Below are 13,219 nucleotides of genomic sequence, written 5' to 3' on the forward strand. Positions count from 1 at the left end.
GCTTAATTCTATTTTTTCTTCAGTGTATGAGAATAACTCAAGTTATCTTAGAGTTATTAAAGTTATCTAGATTAGTTAATTTTCTATTAATTACACTTTTTCCTATTATATTATCTAAAGTTTAGTATACAGTAAATTTAAAGCCTAAAAGCAGTATAGATTTAGAGAAAGAAATAAGTTATCTAAATATAAAATCCTCATGCTTACAGAGGGAAGTAGGGGTTAGTGCTGCTTCCTAGACTTATTTATATTAATACACTTCTTTCTCTCCTAGGTATATAGTATTTAGGCGGGTGAACAGGGGCCTGAAGTACCCTAAATGAAGACTAAATAGGGTGGCAAGCCGCCAACGCGGCGCCTGATGACCACTGCCATACTTTAAGCTGTTGTATGCCTTTTTTTTTTTTTTTTTTTTTCATGGTATCATGGAGGTCAGTGTCAAGCTTTTGCCTCCAGCACAATGAGTATGGAGCCGGACGGGGGCAGGGTATGTTCATGTCCTGCTGCATTCCAAAATATTTATTAGTAGTGTAGAATTTGCCATTGACTATCATCATGCCATGCCTTGATTGAGTGTCCATCTCCTCGCTATGGAATTACTTAGAATCGGGCGAAACTCGATCCTTCCTATCGTCTGTGACAAGTCAGCCACGAATCATGACTGTGTGGGCTACCAGATGTTAATGCTAATTTCTAACTAACTACATGATTTACACCAAGGGGCTGTGACATTAAGGTGGGGGTTGCGTCTATGTTAGGACGCTGTAACATTACTCAAGTCCACGCTGTAGAAATATTCCAACAAGAGTCCACTTCCAAGGATACTCAACAACAACAACGTCTCATCATTAATCACAAAGCCGCTGCCCCATATCTGCTCATGATGGTAATAGATTTGCCCCCGGAGTTTACTGGCATGATCTTCGACTGTCTCCCACTACCGTCCCTGCTTTGCCTGCGAAGCGTCTGTAAGGCTTTATTACTTCCAATTACCCCGCGGCTCTTCTCGGAGATTTCTTTTGATCTATCTCATCACCATCCCAGCCGCCAGCTTCAGGTCATCGAATCCATTATAAAACCCTTATGTACCTTCGCTTCTCACGTCAGAATCCTTCATATCGCCGCCTTGCACCTGGAATATCAGGGCCCCCATGACAGCGACGATCTGTTCGTAGATGAGGGTCCCCTCCAGGATATCCTCTTGGAGCACTTGGGACCATCAGTATCAAAGCTATGTAATCTAGGGACTGTTCGGTACTCCTCCCACATCTTCTCTCTCTCCAGAAAAGCACTCTTCCATTTCCATCGGTACTCCAAGACCATGAAGATATGTAATTAATACTAATGACCCTCTCCACAGCTGGACCTACCATCTTGACGTAGATCCTTCAACCACGCTTGAACCAGTGGCCAGAGCGCTTTCGTCCCTGTCGTTACTTCAACTTTGATACTATCTATCAAGGGCCAACCTCGCCGCGTGGCAGACCAGCCATTGCCGCCCCTCCACAGCTTCAAGAATCTGCACAGATTCGCCGTGACTTGCTCGGGTGATATACCCCGACTATACTGCGAGCGAGAAATCATACCGCTGATCGAAGCATCGGGAGCATTGATCGAATTCTCCGTACAGAACTTTGCTACCTCAGCGAATAAGTGGCTTGTGCAGGAATGCGTCTCATTACAGCGTTTCTTCGACACTCCCAAGCCTGCCTTGCAGACACTAGACTTAGTGCGTGTTCCCCTTCCCAGCCCTGGGCTAAAAGAAGCGCTGCCATCTAGGCTCCGCCAGCTGAGCCTCTCAACCCCTCCAGCCTCTCGTGGCGTGGATTTCGACTGGAAAGCACTATGGTCCAGCCTGCGGGAAACCCGCACAGAGCTATCCGCGCTCAAAGTGTCCGGTTCGGAACGAGCAATGGATGACATATTCCAGTACTTGCTCAGCTACAACGGACTGCAAAAGCTAGAGATCATGCATCTGCAAATGGACCATCAACACGAGGAAGACAATTTGGCAGCAACGTTTTGGGATAAGATTGTCCCCTACCTCCGGGAAACCCTAGTCACCCTCGCTATTACGACGAGCTATGAGGGAATTTGTGCTACGGGCCCTCCGCTGCGGCTGCGTTATCGCAGTGCTCATTCCTTAAAAACTTACCTTAACTTTATCAGTAGGCACGGTCAGTACTTCCTGGGCAGATGCAATATTCTCTCAGGCTCGCAACGACAGGAGAGTCGAATTTTCTCGCCTGGATGAGCCTTATGGCTCGCCCGTGAATTGTGGAGTAGTTCCCCCGTCTTTCTAAAAACAGGCTTTTCTCCCCGATTCAATTTTATTGTGTCTGCTGCGTATCTAGTCTAATCGATTGATAGGCTCTTGTGCTCTGCAGCTTGGAAATACCTCTTGAGACATTGGTGCTGACATCGACGCGGGCGGCCGCCGCTCGTGCCACTGATATGTACCACTTGAACAGCGGCACTCGGTCGAAGGGTAGTCCTCAAGTGTATCGCGCAATGCAGCAGCGCAGACAAATGGTAAACGGGATTGAAGCCGTGTTGCTCGGAATACGAGCCCCGGTAGAGTCTGCAGTGAACTGGCCATTGACCGTGGTGGTGGACTCGTCTTCTCAGCTTTGTCGTGAAAAGGCGAATAGCGTTGTGTATTACAAAGAGGAGAGCACAGAGGATGACTAACTATGCTTTTATAACACTTCTTGCTATCAGGGGTTAGTGATAGGAGAAGAAACATTTTCATAGAATCATGATCATTGAATTAGTATCACTGATGGAGAATGATTATGAATCTAAATATCTTTATTTTGCCACCTCAGGGATATAAATTCAGACTAGAGAGTCACTCATTGAGAAGAATCAGACCTTCATTTGATTTCGGACTTGCATACAAATTCTGATTCATATCAAACTTTACTAGCATGTCTGAATCCAAAAAGTATTAAAGTTAGTTTCGCACCAAGTCGAATAGCCATGAGATCGCCAATTTTGATTCTGAGGGATCTACTGCTGTCAGTGGCTCAATGCCGGCTCAAGGTAAATACTCTCTGAGACCAGCTAGAAAATAGTCACAACATAGCTTCTCTAATTCATTTCACTTTTGATACGTCTCTCATACATGACCTCGCATAATTCAGCTCTGAGCGCTTCATCATAACCAATCTCAACAACTATGCTAGTTCACATTCTCCAACCATAGTTCTGCATACATATACCAAATAATCTCCGCGCTCTACCCAGTGGCATTCCGTCCATCTGCAAGGGAAGGATCGAAGTTCCGGAGCGTCACTTAAAGATGGAAGGCTTTTGAACGTCTTCATTGTACTGTCCATAGACTTCTCTATGAAAGCCATGACTTCAGGGCTCTCTGACAACTTAGCAGCAGCATCGGGATCGTTGTCTGTTCGAAACTTTTGCTCGAAAGTCAGACTGAGGGATCGGATTGGCTTTTGATGACACATTGGTCGCGAGATCTTCAATCTAACATTAAGCGTAAATTAAATTATCGTACACGGGATTTGCTCACCAAAGTATGCGGTTAGTATGAGGAGCAAACAAGCTGTATTACCTTACAGAGTGCATTCATTCCTCCCAAAAAGATTTCTGCTCCATTTATAACCATCATGGCAGCCAGAAAGTGTAAATAGACCCCAAGATCCAACTTTAGTATTTAAGGTTGACAATTTCCCCCATGACCGGTAGAAGAACCTGGACCGATCTATATGGATCTGCGATACATTCATCCAGTCTTTCCTTTCAGGCGCTATGCGCTCGAAAGCCTTCAGTCACTGAATTTACCTTCTTCACACGCCATTCCTAGCTCATGTTCTTTGAGGTGAGCCTCTTGTCTGGAAAAAGGCGCCCAAATTCGCACGCTGTTTATGGACAATGGTTATTATTGTTTACCACTCTCAATGCACTCACTAGACAAGCAGCGCAGTCTAGAACATAAGAGGATCTTAAAGTGTTTCTATTATGATTAAATACAGAGTAAAGACGTGGAAATAATGGAAATGGTTAAGCCAGTAGGTGCCTAGAACACACTGCGAAGACATCTGAGGTTATGATCCTGTTTCCTCAAAAGTGCATATTTTAGAATTAACCTGAAATCAAAGGCTCATGAGAGATCATATGATTAGACTGATTTCTAGTCGTCAAATCAATTCATTAGGTATAGAAACGACAAGTCTAACAGTCAGTCACGCCACAAGTACAGCTACATCACGTCACGCTGCGTATGACTTTCAAGGACCCATGAATAGTTTCAGGACGCTTTTTAAGAAAATAACTTCATACTCTTACTTCCCTTCAAGTCTTACCCGACTCTAGCCACGGGGCTGAAAACAACCTTCTATTAAAAGCCCTTGGTTGTATAAGGGTCCATGAGGGACAAGGAACGGCGAAATGGGAGTCGGTTCAGGAAGGCTGACTGTACAATGGGATATATATCCAACGAGTGTCGTTTCGAGGCAACCGAATGGGGAGGTGGTGACAGATAGCGGAATACCTTGTTTGATTCGAAATACGTAGGTGCAGTCTACATTACAGCTAAGTCTGGCTGACAACAGAAAGGACACAGTTATGCATGCCGTTTGCCATGGAATCATCATGGTGACCTTTTGGTGTTCGGTTGTGGTTGGTAGCTGCCTAGAACACGTATTTCCACAAAATCACCGCATATGGTTAAGCTAATAACTGGTAATTATATTGACAGAGAGACATTCCTCCTTCTCAGTCTTTATTTCAAGGCAAACGAGATATTGCTGCATATCTGTGCATTTGATATCCTCGAGGCCACCTCTCTTACTCCTCTTCTCAATGATCAAGAAGGACAGAGTCATATACCGGCCAGGTCTCACATACTCGGTGAACAGAGCATTATTATCATCAGGGGTCAAAGTTCGACTTCATGATTGACAGTTCTTCATTTAGTGAGTGGAAAAGAAGTGAGGGGTCATCTAGTCTATTCTGAGGCTTTAGTAGGGTTGGCTTTACCCAAAACGTCTACACTGCACGATTGCAGACTGCAAGTAAAAAATGATCATTTGCCCTCTGGAACCCACGCCGACCAATTCTCCTGCGCAAAGAGCTCGAAGCACCGCGGAGGCCGCCCAGTCACTTTTTCAACTTCATCATTCTCCCGTGTCTCAAACCCAGTCGAGGCCGCAACCTCCAGCTTTGTCAAGAAGCCCGCATAGTACTCGGAGACGCCCGCGTTTACCAGCCCCCGGTACCGCTCCTCTCCAGAAAGCTTGACGTGCTCGATTGCTCGTCCCAAGACATGGCTCAGCTTCTCGGCAATGTCATCGTACGTCAAGAGCTCGGGTCCCAGCACCCGGTGGTCACAGTTGTGTGAGTCGGGATCCGTCAGAGCTCGATAGGCGACGGCCGCGATATCCGTAGCGCTGACGAACGGGATTTTGCCCTGCCCGCAGGCAGTACAGATCTTGCTTTGGTCACGGATGAGTTGGCGCAGAGCCTCCTCGGTTAGATTCTCTAACCAGCGAGCAAACATCAGCACTATCCCTTCCACAAGCATTTCCGACAAGTCTGTCTTTGGCTGCTCACCCATAAACCAACTCGGCCGAAGCACACAATAGTCCACCTGTCTGTCCAGGAAATGCTGCCAAACCATGCCCATGCCGGGCTTGCCGCATTCGGCCGAGCTTCCAGCCACGAGGACGAAGCGACGGACGCCGTGCTTCTTCAGCGCGTAATCGGTGAACTCATTTAAGGGCTTCCATGGCTCTGGCGCCTGTGGTTCCATCAGATAGATGGCGGAGATTACCTGGTCATTAACAAACTTATACTCGAATGGAATGCGCCATGTATCCTTGTCTAGCCAGTCGAACTTGACGGCCGGCATGTCGGGAGGAGCGGCGGACTGGCCGCGGCGGGAAGCCAGTAGGAAGGGGATATTATCATTGGATCGACGTTTTACCCGTGCCCCCAGTCAGAAGGATTGCCATGATTTAGTGTGTGGCGATATCGTTTGATGGAAAGATGTATAGTGACGAGTTTGGATCACACATTTGATGTTGGAGGCCACCTTTTAAGACCCAATCTCTCCTGTCGGAATTAGGATTTAAGATCGTGAGCTCCGGGGAGCTGAAAGTCCGTCGGACTTATGCTCCCGGACAAAGGGACAGGGATATGTCAAGGACTGACCATTATAGTGAGTCGATTCGGGATCCGAGGCCCGCCAGCAGCAGCTTCAACACGCCGACAGTGGAAGTTCATAAGATCTATGACCCAGCCATGGATAGAAGACCTCCAATTATGGGCTGTTCCAGTCAGCCGTCCTCCCCCGTAAAGGCCAGAATGATTGTAACCCCCCGACTCCATCTGCTTGAATTGGGCGATCAGAGCTGGTGTCCGGAATGGTTACGCGAATACTCGCACCTGGCGCGCATTCAGATGAGGCAGAATGCCGCCTGTTCAATCTCTGCTTCCATCATTTCGACGACCCAGCCGCCGCGAAGGTGCTAAGAAGTGCGATTCAATCCTCGGATGCGTTTGTGTAAGACAGCCCCCCCCCTTAATATTATTCGTGTCTGCAGAGCCATGCATGCTCATCATTCTGGCAGAATCTTTGAAATGACCCATGGCACGGCCTCGGCCTGTCTGAACAGTACTTTCATCACCGTATCTCCTCTGCTGACCACTTTGTTGTGGTTCCGGAGCTCGCCGCTCCGCCTGTTTTTCAACTATATCTTTCCGCTGGTGCAGTTGTTCTTCGCAGTTGATGGCTACGTGTCCTGCATCCGCAGTAGGACGCCGGAGGAGATCACTACCCTGATCCGCCAGCAAAAGGACCTGGACAAGTGATTGGTGGTTCAGTAGCGGCGAGGACATAGTTCTGCCTCCGTTTGGAAAGATGTACTGGTATATCGGGACCAGAAAGGAGGGGGGGGTCGAAAGAGACGTCATCTGGTGCGAAGCATTATGTCTGAGCATATATATGGCGATTAAAAATAGAAATTATATTTCTTTTGAAGATAGCGACGCCTCCTGTAGCCGGCAGAGTTTCCACGTGGAAGAGACTGCACTGGATAGTATAGCCTTAGTTGCACCAATCCCTCATAAACAAAATGTCGCGTTGAACGCTGCTGCTGCTGCTGCTGCTGCTGCTGCACTATTCACCCCGCGGTCGATATCGAGAGGGCCAGTTAAGGCCGTTGCTCGGATCCCGAAGCCCGATGGGACGAGTACTTGAGTCCGGAGGTATACACATACCCCTTATCAGCTGGCGGTCTCTCCGGCGGCGCTTCGCCAGGGCTTCTACAAATCTCTGTATGCGCTGCAGGGCCATCGCGAGACATGGTACACCGGGGCTGCTTTTCTTGCTCACCATACTGCCTCCTGTGGAACTATACAGAGGCGATCATCGCGGATCTGGTTGTTTTACACTCCATTGTTGCTGCAACGGATTCGGTTCTCTTGATGGCATCCGGTGAATTAGCTATAGTTCCTTGCCCACGAGTCTTTGGATTACCGCAGGCGAGTCTGTTGAGCCTGTTCTTTGTGAGATAAATTACGTAATGCCTCTTTTGTGTCTCTCAGTCTATCGTTAAATGCTTGGGCTCTTGAAGCTAGGTAAATCTGGTCACTAGTTAGTCTGGTCTATCGTTCATAACAAATGTATAAACATGCGGTAGGTAGAACTCCTTGCTGTTAATGCTCTCTGCCTTTTATCTCTATCTTATATCCCTACTACTTGATGATTTGATACCCATATTCAATATCAACAACTGACAAGTATCTCAAAATGCTTTAGGCACTTGGTAAGGTAGCCCCCGGCCCATGGTCACTGCCTATATCAACTCACAGTATATGACCTCGCAACATTCACCCGAACTCCTCCGAAGGGTGAAGTCACCTGTAACCTGGTTGATAGTAGAGTAGATCAGGAATCAGATGACAGCCTTGTCAGTGCTCTTCCATATAAGCAGTAATCTAGGTCCTCTTATGATCAATTCTGACTATCTCCAATAATTCTTATATTACCAAGGTCCAATCTTCCAAATTAAAAGAAGACATGACTTGCCCAGCCTCACCCACCACCAGTCGCTATGGCCCCGACCCCGACAACCGCCCTGACCAAAAAGAATCATGCAACATTATCAGCAACCTAGACTGCGGCTCTGACGGCAACGCTCCCTTTGTTATCGGCACCGATGGTGTCCTCCGAACTCTGACACAAGACTGCGACGTGATCGACGCCATCGGCCTTCCACCTCGGCTGATCAAAGCTTTTCTTGATCGGACTACATTTGACCAGGGAATGGAAGACATGTTTCGCGGAGCAGATGGAACGAAAGTGCCTCAGGAGCAGTGGTGGAAGCCAGATCCACCGTTATTACCGCCACCGATGACAGCGGAGGATAAAGCACTGGTTGAGAAAGATAATGAGGAGAACAAGGAAATAATTCAGGAGAATATTAGGAAAATGGAAAGTGGTGAACTGAAACCGTGCGGCGTTGTTATTCGGTCTGATTATGATATCAGTCCAAGGTAGAGAGAGGTTCTACCTATATCTGTCATAATGATTCGTGATATTGCATGTCAGTTTTACCTTTCACTTTTGGTAAGTTTATATTGCTGGAATAGTTCCTCCCATTGTAATGCCTCTTTCAGTACGTTTGATGGCCTCCTCTTAGAGTAGCTCCAATACCTGACAAAGAAGTGGGTTACTGTTTCTTGCGTAGCCCTTATTGTATCATGGTTAAAGGAAGATCTATTCTGGTGTCATTTATATTCTGCCCTGCAAAGCTAGGTATAGGAAAAGTGTTTGTCTACACAGGATGATAATATTGGTAACTGTTCTGTAGGAGAGTTAGTGCGCAATGCCACCTTGCGGCAAAGGACATCCCGTCCCATTAGTATCCAAACCATTTCGTCTATAGCCACTGTCGGTATGTACGTCGACCTGGGCCTCTGGGTACGGCGATGCCAAGCTCGTCTGCAAGAAAATGCTGGAGAAGGCGAGCGTAGTGCGGCTGGGACAGGTCGCCGGCTCCAGTGTCACTGGCTACTGGAGTCCAGTGGAGCATCTCGCACTCCTGTTCAAGAGCGCGAAGACCTTGAACATTCTACCTGATCTTCCGGGGGTAAGTGCTTCTTCTTCTTTTTCTGTCATCTGCCCCCTTCCGACATGATCTGACCATCGCCATCGTAGGAGCTGTCCTGGTTCCCGGTCAACGAGGCGGCTGCCATTTTTACCGACCTCCTCCTCTGTCCCGACCCGATGCCCCCCGTCTTACATGTTGAAAATCCGATCCGTCAACTCTGGGCGAACATGATCGCTACTCTGACCAAGGAGTTGGACATTCCTATGCGAAATATTCTTCCCTTTGAGGAGTGGTTGGACCGTATGCGCAGCTTTGCCGGGACGAAGCGGCGAATCCCGCGAAACGAGTAGACGCCTTTTTGGAGGAGCACGTTGCCCGCATAGCGTGTGGAGGAGTGGTTCTCGATACCCATCACACAGCCAGGATTTCGGGACAATTCAGGGCGTTGAATGCGGTAGATCCCGGTGCGGTCAAGCTGTTCGCCCAGTATTGGCGCAACACTGGATTTATGGACTAGTTTCTTTCTATCAGAGCTGTAGTACTTGGCTCGCTATTAGTGATAGAGGGGTACTTCTGGCTATTGGTCGCTCACTTAATGATAGGACTGTTTCTCTTCTTACTTACACCTTGAAGTATCTAAGATTTAAAAGTGGCGTGGAAATATATCAACCTTACCACTACTATCCTAATCACCATTATCTGAAATCTAAAATCCACGACAACTCTAATTTTTCTTAGTAAATCTAATGATTTATTTTACATAGATAGATATGATTATTTCTATCCATATTCATGGAGATTCGGTATGGCTAACCCATTTAGTTATGGGTTGGATTAGGGCAGCCAGTCTACATCTGACACATCACTTTGACATTTTAAATACCATCCCTACTGGTCAGAATCCTTAATGCGGAGTTACAGAGGCATTTGCAGCTGATGAGACGACTTATCTTTCCTTTTTCAAAAGTCCAGCAATAGTTGTGATACCAGATTTCAGAATATTACACGGGATTAAAATGTACATCAGCCTAAGACAATAATCTGGAATTGCGCCAGTAGACCATCTTATTAATCAAACACATCAGAAGCAACATAAGCCATACTAGGAGGAGTCAATTTTCTTGCTTTGGAACATACAACCCAGATCAGCGGTTGGCATAAATAGTGTTACCTTGAACTTCTGGTACTCACAGTTCATTGAAAATGATCTTTTCCTTCCCCGTTATCGACATGTTACGCTTCATCTGGGCTATTATGCCATGGATATCAAGCATCACTGCAGATTTCTCAGGCCTCAACGCGAAAGCTAAACGTAGGACTCAAACTCGAGTACAGATCCAACGAAACTAACGATGCTAGAGTTCGTGGTTAATGGCACTGGCATTCCTGAAGTCAACTTTGATATCGGCGAGTCCTATGCGGGATACTTGGCCAACACCCCCTCGGGGAACTCCAGTCTATTCTTCTGGTATTTTCCCACGACGAATGCAGCTGCTGGCGATGAAGTATGTATCTGCTGTTTGGGTATACTTCCAGCTACATACACCATGGATCTGACAATTGGATAGATCACGATATGGCTCAATGGGGGACCGGGATGCAGTTCCCTGGCCGGATTAATCCAAGAAAACGGCCCATTTCTCTGGCAACCTGGGACATATGCGCCTATTCAGAACCCGTATTCCTGGACCAACTTGACGAATATTGTTTACGTGGACCATCCTGCCGGAACTGGAATGTCGCCTGGGCCATCCACAGTCAAGGATGAGATTGACATCGCTCATCAGTTTATGGACTTTTGGGTTCGGTTTGTCGATACTTTCGAGTTGTGGAACCGGAGAGTCTATTTAGCTGGTGAGAGCTACGCTGGGCAGTATATACCATATATCGCGTCGGCAATGTTGGATGAACAAAATTCAACGTACTTTAATGTCTCTGGCCTTCTGATGTTTGATCCTTCGATTAATTCTCGTACTGTTTTAAGCCATGGTATGTTTCTTTTCCTCACTGACCCTCTTCACTCCTTGTGAAAGGATAACTCATCTGAATCCATCCACGAACCCGATGGATTGAAGCCGCCCCCCCCCCCCCCCCCCAGCTTTGTATACACAGGGCTAAGATATTGAACAGCGCCTGCCGTCCTTGCCATGAAGCATTTCAAGCATATTTTAGCACTCAACGACACTTTCATATCCGAGATTGAAGAAAGAGCGCAACACTGTGGCTATACCGAATTTATGGAGCAGGCACTTCGATTTCCACCGGCTGGCATTCTTCAGCCGGCCCCAACCCACGAGAGGCCGGGTTGCGATATATGGAACTCAATAGTGAAAGCCGAGTATTACGTGAACCCCTGTTTCAATTACTACCATATTGTTGAATTCTGTCCTTATCTGTGGAATGTGATGGGTTTCCCAGTATCCGACGCAGGACAGGGACCAGATAACTACTTCAACCGAAGTGACGTACAAAAAGCAATAAATGCGTACCCGACGGACTACCAAACCTGCGGCAAAACGACTATCTTTCAGGGCGAGGACGCCAAAGACCAGTCTGTCCCGAGCGGACTTGGCCCCCTTCCCAGTGTGATTGAACGGACTAACAACACAGTAATCGCTCATGGCCTGCTGGACTTTCTTCTCCTTGCAAACGGCACTCTTGCTACTATTCAGAACATGACTTGGAGTGACGTCCAAGGCTTTCAGAATCCGCCATCCGACCCTTTCTTTGTTCCTTACCATCCCTGGTGGTACGAGCAGTGGGAGAGTCTTAAGAAAATGCCGCCATTCACCAGAATCGCGGGCTCCGGGATATTGGGAACCTCACACACAGAACGTGGGCTGACTTTTGCGTCAGTTAATCTCGCTGGTCATCGTAAGCTTACACTATTTCAGACACGAGCCACTCATGTTCTCAGGAAGGCTAATCTATGCTTAATTGACAGAAGTTCCCCAATACAGTCCAGGTGCGGCTTACAGGCTGATGGAATTCCTTCTCGGGCGTATCTCAAGCTTGTCGGAGGTAACGGACAGCTTTACGACGGGGACGGGGTGAATTGCCTCGCCTTTGAAATTGTGTTGAGAAACGTTACTTTTTCCTCTCCTTTAAACGATAGGACTCATCTATCCCCACTACCTTCAAGCACGCAGCCATTCAATGGCATTTACTTAGGGCCCGATCCACTCCTATACTCAATCCGTCCCCGCATCAATGATGTGGTATCATGAGTCAATAGACATCTGCGTAGACTCGAACTTGACTGATTCCCTTTCATACCCCGCCTAATGAGTTTGCTAGGTCCAGTAAGCCGCCATACTTGGTCTACCTTGCAGGTCTCGAATATGCACAGTGTAGAGATGAATGGAGCCCACCTCTCTGCAGGGTAAGTTTTGCTGTTATTGAGTTTGATGACGTATCTTCCATGATTTTGTCTGTTGTTGAACAGCTGTACCAAGTTACATACAAAGGAGCTAATACCAGTCATAATTGAAGTTCCTTTTACATCTAGCAGTGTTGCACAGCATGAACAACTCATAGAGATCGACGAGCTGCTTTTCCCAGATTTAGTCTGGTGTCAAAGCAGCTGCAACATTGAGCACGCTTCTTACTGCAATCACGAAGCCTTCAGCACAAGGTGACGGTAAAGAAACAGTTCCACCAATGAGGTTGAAGGTTGAAGTTGAACGCTGCAAGTCTATGAGCGGACGACACACTATTTCCACCCACTTATGATGCCTTGAGATAGGGCCTCTTTTGTCTGTTGATAGATTAGGCACATGGCATCTATGGCCTCAACATATAAGTACGCGACCTTCCTCAGGTAACTAGGTTTGCTCTGATACTCCTCACTGACAATAAGCCCTGACCTCTCCTGGCTTGTTCCTATTGAATTGCTATATCTCAATTAAGATAAACCCCACCTGGATCAACATGCACGTTTCCAAAACTCTTCTGACCTTCGTCCTCGCTGCCCTCGCGGCTGTAGGTGCCGCCGCACCGGCAGGCTCCAATACTGCAGTGGATGCTTCGGAAGCTGACGTTCTCACCAAACGCCCCAACTTCAAGATCGCCTACAGAGGTGAGGAGGAAGAGGCTGAGGCCCTGGCCAAACGCCCCAACTTCAAGATCATCTACAGAGG

At 47.3% G+C, this 13,219-nt stretch overlaps 6 protein-coding genes across 6 annotated transcripts in view; 5 read left to right on the forward strand and 1 right to left on the reverse strand.

Annotated features, from left to right (window-relative positions):
• Window positions 1–460: 460 nt before the first annotated feature.
• On the forward strand, window positions 461–2,691 carry Aspvir_002319 (uncharacterized protein; the record flags this gene model as incomplete). Its single annotated transcript, XM_043273920.1, has 3 exons — window positions 461–487; window positions 1,463–2,035; window positions 2,371–2,691. 3 exons carry the CDS (start codon window positions 461–463, stop codon window positions 2,689–2,691), a joined length of 921 nt encoding a protein of 306 aa, XP_043129855.1.
• A 2,359-nt stretch (window positions 2,692–5,050) lies between these two features.
• On the reverse strand, window positions 5,051–5,875 carry Aspvir_002320 (uncharacterized protein; the record flags this gene model as incomplete). Its single annotated transcript, XM_043273921.1, has 2 exons — window positions 5,051–5,529; window positions 5,578–5,875. The coding sequence occupies 2 exons, from the start codon at window positions 5,873–5,875 to the stop codon at window positions 5,051–5,053; spliced, it is 777 nt and encodes a 258-aa protein (XP_043129856.1).
• Window positions 5,876–6,389: 514 nt separating this feature from the next.
• Window positions 6,390–6,837, forward strand: Aspvir_002321 (uncharacterized protein; the record flags this gene model as incomplete). Its single annotated transcript, XM_043273922.1, has 2 exons — window positions 6,390–6,529; window positions 6,597–6,837. The coding sequence occupies 2 exons, from the start codon at window positions 6,390–6,392 to the stop codon at window positions 6,835–6,837; spliced, it is 381 nt and encodes a 126-aa protein (XP_043129857.1).
• Window positions 6,838–8,047: 1,210 nt separating this feature from the next.
• On the forward strand, window positions 8,048–9,430 carry Aspvir_002322 (uncharacterized protein; the record flags this gene model as incomplete). The annotated part of the gene is made up of 3 exons (XM_043273923.1): window positions 8,048–8,488; window positions 8,916–9,119; window positions 9,188–9,430. The coding sequence occupies 3 exons, from the start codon at window positions 8,048–8,050 to the stop codon at window positions 9,428–9,430; spliced, it is 888 nt and encodes a 295-aa protein (XP_043129858.1).
• Window positions 9,431–10,310: 880 nt separating this feature from the next.
• Window positions 10,311–12,134, forward strand: Aspvir_002323 (uncharacterized protein; the record flags this gene model as incomplete). The annotated part of the gene is made up of 5 exons (XM_043273924.1): window positions 10,311–10,392; window positions 10,440–10,585; window positions 10,649–11,069; window positions 11,211–11,954; window positions 12,025–12,134. 5 exons carry the CDS (start codon window positions 10,311–10,313, stop codon window positions 12,132–12,134), a joined length of 1,503 nt encoding a protein of 500 aa, XP_043129859.1.
• An 876-nt stretch (window positions 12,135–13,010) lies between these two features.
• Aspvir_002324 (uncharacterized protein) overlaps window positions 13,011–13,219 on the forward strand; it is a gene marked incomplete at both ends in the record, with an annotated part of 560 nt that continues 351 nt past the window's right edge. The window contains one exon of the mRNA XM_043273925.1: window positions 13,011–13,158. Within this exon, the coding sequence (XP_043129860.1) occupies window positions 13,011–13,158 (148 nt within the window). The remainder of the gene's footprint in view (window positions 13,159–13,219) is intronic.

This window comes from Aspergillus viridinutans (genome assembly GCF_018404265.1).
Source record: "Aspergillus viridinutans IFM 47045 DNA, scaffold_11, whole genome shotgun sequence".
Classification (NCBI taxonomy): Eukaryota; Fungi; Ascomycota; class Eurotiomycetes; order Eurotiales; family Aspergillaceae; genus Aspergillus; species Aspergillus viridinutans.